Source organism: Primulina huaijiensis, chromosome 3 (genome assembly GCF_012295235.1).
Source record: "Primulina huaijiensis isolate GDHJ02 chromosome 3, ASM1229523v2, whole genome shotgun sequence".
Taxonomy (NCBI): domain Eukaryota; kingdom Viridiplantae; phylum Streptophyta; class Magnoliopsida; order Lamiales; family Gesneriaceae; genus Primulina; species Primulina huaijiensis.
This window is the reverse complement of record NC_133308.1, coordinates 25,478,675-25,485,905: the sequence shown is the minus strand read 5'-3', so window position 1 is coordinate 25,485,905 and position 7,231 is coordinate 25,478,675. Positions and strand designations below refer to the sequence as shown.

Genomic DNA, 7,231 nt, shown 5'->3' with positions numbered 1-7,231 from the left:
AAAAAATTTATTTAAAAAGTTTTAGATAAATATTTAAAAATATATAAATCACAATGGATAATGGATATTTATATAGATTATTTTTAACAAATAAAAATTAAAAGTTAAAACATATTTGTTGATATACCAATGCATATATTTGAAAGTTACACATCATTACTAAAATAAAACAGACATCGAATTAATCAAAATAACATATCGAGACATAATTATTTTACCAAAAGCATCTTGTATTTCTATTGCTAATAACTTTAAAAAAATACAAAAACAAGTCTTGAAGAATGTAGGTGGCTGAGAAAGGAAAGTGGACCTGAAATTATAAATAGAGAAGAAAACCCCAAATTTTTTATAGTAGGCTGTTCACGTTCCACAATGGCCAAGAAATCGCTTGTTTTGCAACACAAAATGGTGTTACAGGACTTCTGCTCTCACTGTGGAAAGGGGGACACTGTGGAAAAAAGTAATTATCAGTATTTATGATCTTCAAGATAATGAATGGGACGTGGGATTGGCGGGGAATTCGACTTTCAGAAGCCCTTGGAAATGTATATCTTGATCTTACCCGGCTTTTCATCAGTTGGTTAGGGGGGTGCTCAAAGAGGGTAATATTATTCATTTTTGGGAGGATGTTTGGGTAGGGGGGTTTCGTGAAAAGAGCGTTTTCCTTCATTATTTCAGATTTCCACATCAACAAACAAACCAGTCATTAGCTTTGTAGATGTTGTCACTAGCAGCGTCAATTCTTTTATCCAATGGGATGTGCGATTTAGAAGAAATTTTAATGAGGTGGAAGTGCGTGAGTTCACTGTTCTCTTAAGGGTCTTAAAGGCCGTCCAGTTGGAGTGGGGTATCGAGGATTTTAGAATTTGGGTGAGGGATTCCTCAGGATTGTTTACTGTTATATCTTTTTACAATTCTTTTTTCCCGTTTTCAAATTTCCCTCATTTTCATACTATCACAATAAATGGAAAAAAAATCTTAGTTTCTGATAAAAAAAAATACAATATATGGAAAGTACATGTCCCGCCAAAGGTTGAAGTTTTCTCGTGGATTGTGGCTTTGGGGAAACTACCAACTTGCGATTCACTGCAAAGAAGGTGGCCAGCCTCTGCCTTATGCCCGCAATGGTGTTGTTCGTGCCGAAAGCAAAAGGAGAATCAGGATAATTTATTGGTGCATTGTTCGTTCTCAACTAACATTTGGATAAATAAAGATTTTCAGAGTTTATCAACACTAGATCTTTTAAGGGACTGGACTTATGTGTATTGCTAATTTAGTGTTTCATATTTGTTCTTAGTGGACCACTAGTCCACTTCTTGTAACTGAAAAACTATTTCATATTAATATAAGTAAGTTTCTTATGAAAAAAAAACATTTGGATAAAAGCGCTAAAAGAGATGGGTTTTCTATGAACGTTTCCGAAAAAGGCGAAAGACATGTTTATTAGGGAACCGTGTTTGCAAACAGGGAGACAACATACGATGTTCTGGTATATGATAATTCATTGCATATTTTGGTCGATATGGTTGGAAAGAAATAGAAGAATTTTTGAAGAGACGTCGGAGTCCGTGGACGAAGTCTGGGAGAAAATAAAATTCAGAGTCGCGAGTTGGTCGACAATATTGCCCGAGTATAAACATCTATATATCTCAGATTTAGTTAGGGATTGGAAATATGTATGGTCGTGATTATGGCGTTCTAGTGTTGATTTTATTTCCCTTGTAACGTGTGGATTGCTTATCCGCTTATTGTACAATTTTATTATCATTATAATATATTCTAGTTTCCTATCAAAAAAAAAATAATAATAATAAGATGTCACGGAAATGCTTAGAAACTTTGATGACCTCTATTTTGAAACATAGTTTGGAATGTTATGCTCGATTTCTTGTGCAGCACCAATCATTATAACAACAGAAAATTCTTTTCCTGGATTTGTGTCTTTTTCTTAAAAACTTAGTTCCTATCTAAAAGGATAACTGATAAAATACTTCCTCACCATACGCAGTCAGTCGTAGGAGCTGCAGAAGTTGTGTGGGATTGTTATCGATATGACTTTGGCACTGATTACTCTGGACTTTTTAAAGCACTTTCACATGTTAATTATTCTGTTCGAGTTGCTGCTGCAGAGGCACTTGCTGCGGCCATGGATGAAAACCCTGATACAATTCAGGTGATTTACTGATCTAACTTTCAAACTGGTGATGCATAGCCAATGTGGTTTTCTAATGGTGACTAATTTTAGGAGTCTCTATCAACCTTGTTTTCTTTATATATCCGTGATGTTGGAATTCCTGAGGAGAATATTGACGCTGGTTGGGTGGGAAGACAAGGGATTGCTTTAGCTTTACTCTGTGCAGCAGATGTTCTTCAAACCAAAGATCTTCCAGTTGTGATGACATTCCTGATATCACGAGCTCTGGTATTTATCCCTCACTTCTCGCAAGCTAGGTCAATAACATTGGATATGTTTATTCTGATGCACCTCAAATTATTTAGACCAAAACGTTTAAAGAAGTCAAGTAGACACAATTTTACCTACATTTGCTACATGGTTTGCTACTTATTTAGTTTCCTCAAATGCCCTTGCCTTTAGTTTTATCTATCTGGAAAATAATGAACGTGCATCATGAACAATTTATGACTGCAGGCTGATCCAAATGCAGATGTTCGAGGAAGAATGATTGATGCTGGTATTATGATTATTGACAAGCATGGAAGAGAGAGTGTTTCGTTGTTGTTTCCCATATTTGAGAATTACTTGAACAAAAAGGTTAGTACCTGCATCTTCAAATGTTGGATGTTAGATTTTCAACTATTCTGTTCCACTTGCTTGAGGAGTTTAAATTTGTAGACAATGTGTTCATATTGATCATAGCATAATGATTATAAATTCAAATAGATGGAGACAGTAGTAAGTCATACAAAANTTCGTAGAAGTCGTCAATAGTGGGAGTAGTTTTTCTTTAATTTGGGATGTGAGATTCAGGAGACATCTTACTGAGGGAGAGTTACTTGAGTTCATTAATTTGATGCGAGTTCTAGAGAAAGTCAGATTTCACAGAATTATAATTATAATTTATTGTTGATAAATTGCAGTTAATTTGAATTAAACACACTCTAATTACAAATTGGTCCACGCTCTACATTTCGATGTGATTATTAAGTAGCATGTCCAGCACAATTAAGCAAATCTTTTCGCTAAAATTTAAGAGAATTATCAACTAAATAAGGAAAAAGTGTCTTTGTTCTAAAATTATTTAGACCATAAATCTGTAGTTTCATAAATTCTCAGTCTTACAATCATTGATAAGGGCCTTCTTAGAAATGCATCTTAATTTACCGACATGAGTTTATTTAATTGATTTTATGGTGAACGGTGGTAGAACTTCACTTTGATAATTATATCATTTACATGTGCTTTAGCTGAATATGCCATGAATGTAGTCTAGATGAAAAAGGGATATAATGTGTTTATTTGTGGATAATTAAAATTTGAAAACATGCTCTTGTTTTACTAGTGCAATGCAAGTTGTGTACAGCCAATTGCATAACTGTCAGAAGGTTGGTGGATATTGAAAAGAGTATATTTCTTGTCACCTCAAAAGCATTTAAAATATTCAATATTTTTGGAGTATAAATATTGTCGAAATTTTTACAACTTTGAAGATAACATTATATCTTATATTTAAGATAATATCCTTCAAAAATTTTGTGACCCCTAAGCTTGGGGTCTTGGCTCCACCCTTCACCCTTGAATCTGGTCGTTGGAGAGCTACGGTTTCTGTTCTTGTAAATATTCTCTATTAGAACTTACGACTCTTTGTTCCATGCATGGAACCTTAATCCAAATCAAGGCTCAAGGATTTTCCAGGATACAGCCATGTAAATCGAATGCCCATTATGTATTGCAAAGTGAAAAGCATAAAAATGTCATCCCTCAATTGGGGTGTGCTTGGTAAAGCTTGCAATTGCACAACTAGATATGGATTGGATTTGAAATTCACTTGAATTTTTCCCATTAAAGGAAGTCAAATAATTTGAAATAAATGGATTTAAAATCCAATCAATCCAAACACAACCCGAAGGAATTCCATTTTGTTCATTGCTATAATTAATGGTCACACATTTGAGATCTTTTATGTCATGACTAGAAAGGCCAAGTGGGGTGTCATGTAGTATTTGTTGCAGGCATTAAGAGGATGTTTTATCCTCATGTTAACATTTTAGCTTACTAGCGTTCTTATTTTCTTATCGAAAGGAAAAAATATTTTATTTATATAATGTTGAGCAGTTAGAAACCCTTTCAAGGGAATTTCTTTGGTGTTAGACTTTTGCTCTGAAGTGTTCTTGTAATTTGAGATATATGGAAGCATTGTTAGCCAAGACGGTCGCAAAGGCCGTTGTGGATGCTATTGTTCGAGTTATATGTAACGGAATGGTCACAATGATTGTCCCAAATTGTTTTAAACAAAATAAAAAAATTTATTTAAAAAGTTTTAGATAAATATTTAAAAATATATAAATCACAATGGATAATGGATATTTATATAGATTATTTTTAACAAATAAAAATTAAAAGTTAAAACATATTTGTTGATACACCAATGCATATATTTGAAAGTTACACAGCATTACTAAAATAAAACAGACATCCAATTAATCAAAATAACATATCGAGACATAATTATTTTACCAAAAGCATCTTGTATTTCTATTGCTAATAACTTTAAAAAAATACAAAAACAAGTCTTGAAGAAGGTAGGTGGCTGAGAAAGGAAAGTGGACCTGAAATTATAAATAGAGAAGAAAACCCCAAATTTTTTATAGTAGGCTGTTCACGTTCCACAATGGCCGAGAAATCGCTTGTTTTGCAACACAAAATGGTGTTACAGGACTTCTGCTCTCACTGTGGAAAGGGGGACACTGTGGAAAAAAGTAATTATCAGTATTTATGGTCTTCAAGATAATGGATGGGACGTGGGATTGGCGGAGAATTCGACTTTCAGAAGCCCTTGGAAATGTATATCTTGATCTTACCCGGCTTTTCATCAGTTGGTTAGGGGGGTGCTCAAAGAGGGTAATATTATTCGTTTTTGGGAGGATGTTTGGGTAGGGGGGTTTCGTGAAAAGATCGTTTTCCTTCATTATTTCAGATTTCCACATCAACAAACAAACCAGTCATTAGCTTTGTAGATGTCGTCACTAGCAGCGTCAATTCTTTTATCCAATGGGATGTGCAATTTAGAAGAAATTTTAAAGAGGTGGAAGTGCGTGAGTTCACTGTTCTCTTAGGGGTCTTAAAGGCCGTCCAGTTGGAGTGGGGTATCGAGGATTTTAGAATTTGGCTGGGGGATTCCTCAGGATTGTTTACTGTTAGATTGTTTACAATTCTTTTTTCCTGTTTTCAAATTTCCCTCATTTTCATACTATCACAATATATGGAAAAAAAATCTTAGTTTCTGATAAAAAAAAACAATACATGGAAAGTACATGTCCCGCCAAAGGTTCAAGTTTTCTCGTGGATTGTGGCTTTGGGGAAACTACCAACTTGCGATTCACTGCAAAGAAGGTGGGCAGCCTGTGCCTTATGCCCGCAATGGTGTTGTTCGTGCCGAAAGCAAGAGGAGAATCATGATAATTTATTGGTGCATTGTTCGTTCTCAACTAACATTTGGATAAAAGCGCTAAAAGAGATGTGTTTTCTATGAAAGTTTCCGAAAAAGGCGAAAGACATGTTTATTATGGAACCATGTTTGCAAACAGGGAGACGACATACGATGTTCTGGTATATGATAATTCATTGCATATTTTGGTTGATATGGTTGGAAAGAAATAAAAGAATTTTTGAAGAGACTTCGGAGTCCGTAGACGAAGTCTGGGAGAAAATAAAATTCAGAGTCGCGAGTTGGTCGACAATATTGCCCGAGTATAAACATCTATGTATCTCAGATTTAGTTAGGGATTGGAAATATGTATGATCGTGATTATGACGTTCTAGCGTTGATTTTATTTCCCTTGTAACGTGTGGATTGCTTATCTGCTTATTGTACAATTTTATTATCATTATAATATATTCTAGTTTCCTATTAAAAAAAAAATAATAATAATAATAAGATGTCACGGAAATGCTTAGAAACTTTGATGACCTCTATTTTGAAACATAGTTTGGAATGTTATGCTCGATTTCTTGTGCAGCACCAATCATTATAACAACGGAAAATTCTTTTCCTGGATTTGTGTCTTTTTCTTAAAAACTTAGTTCCTATCTAAAAGGATAACTGATAAAATACTTCCTCACCATACGCAGTCAGTCGTAGGAGCTGCAGAAGTTGTGTGGGATTGTTATCGATATGACTTTGGCACTGATTACTCTGGACTTTTTAAAGCACTTTCACATGTTAATTATTCTGTTCGAGTTGCTGCTGCAGAGGCACTTGCTGCGGCCATGGATGAAAACCCTGATACAATTCAGGTGATTTACTGATCTAACTTTCAAACTGGTGATGCATAGCCAATGTGGTTTTCTAATGGTGACTAATTTTAGGAGTCTCTATCAACCTTGTTTTCTTTATATATCCGTGATGTTGGAATTCCTGAGGAGAATATTGACGCTGGTTGGGTGGGAAGACAAGGGATTGCTTTAGCTTTACTCTGTGCAGCAGATGTTCTTCAAACCAAAGATCTTCCAGTTGTGATGACATTCCTGATATCACGAGCTCTGGTATTTATCCCTCACTTCTCGCAAGCTAGGTCAATAACATTGGATATGTTTATTCTGATGCACCTCAAATTATTTAGACCAAAACGTTTAAAGAAGTCAAGTAGACACAATTTTACCTACATTTGCTACATGGTTTGCTACTTATTTAGTTTCCTCAAATGCCCTTGCCTTTAGTTTTATCTATCTGGAAAATAATGAACGTGCATCATGAACAATTTATGACTGCAGGCTGATCCAAATGCAGATGTTCGAGGAAGAATGATTGATGCTGGTATTATGATTATTGACAAGCATGGAAGAGAGAGTGTTTCGTTGTTGTTTCCCATATTTGAGAATTACTTGAACAAAAAGGTTAGTACCTGCATCTTCAAATGTTGGATGTTAGATTTTCAACTATTCTGTTCCACTTGCTTGAGGAGTTTAAATTTGTAGACAATGTGTTCATATTGATCATAGCATAATGATTATAAATTCAAATAGATGGAGACAGTAGTAAGTCATACAAAA

General features: G+C 34.6%; 2 protein-coding genes across 2 annotated transcripts in view; both read left to right on the top strand.

Moving 5' to 3' along the window:
• Positions 1–491: 491 nt before the first annotated feature.
• Positions 492–3,810, top strand: LOC140972615 (protein ILITYHIA-like). The gene is made up of 6 exons (XM_073435008.1): positions 492–602; positions 679–870; positions 2,009–2,173; positions 2,246–2,422; positions 2,651–2,773; positions 3,694–3,810. Exons 1-6 carry the CDS (start codon positions 492–494, stop codon positions 3,808–3,810), a joined length of 885 nt encoding a protein of 294 aa, XP_073291109.1.
• A 1,683-nt stretch (positions 3,811–5,493) lies between these two features.
• The window catches only part of LOC140972614 (protein ILITYHIA), a 26,180-nt gene continuing 24,442 nt past the window's right edge, over positions 5,494–7,231 (top strand). The window contains exons 1-4 of the mRNA XM_073435007.1: positions 5,494–5,648; positions 6,277–6,475; positions 6,548–6,724; positions 6,953–7,075. Of these exons, the coding sequence (XP_073291108.1) occupies positions 5,494–5,648; positions 6,277–6,475; positions 6,548–6,724; positions 6,953–7,075 (654 nt within the window). The remainder of the gene's footprint in view (positions 5,649–6,276; positions 6,476–6,547; positions 6,725–6,952; positions 7,076–7,231) is intronic.

Bases quoted from the DNA above. Each gene is read 5' to 3' on its own strand.
- LOC140972615 (XM_073435008.1), top strand. From the start codon at position 492: ATGAATGGGACGTGGGATTGGCGGGGAATTCGACTTTCAGAAGCCCTT. The intron at 2,423-2,650 runs GTATTTATCCCT...TTATGACTGCAG, and splicing joins TCCTGATATCACGAGCTCTG to GCTGATCCAAATGCAGATGT. The intron at 2,774-3,693 runs GTTAGTACCTGC...CTTATATTTAAG, and splicing joins AGAATTACTTGAACAAAAAG to ATAATATCCTTCAAAAATTT.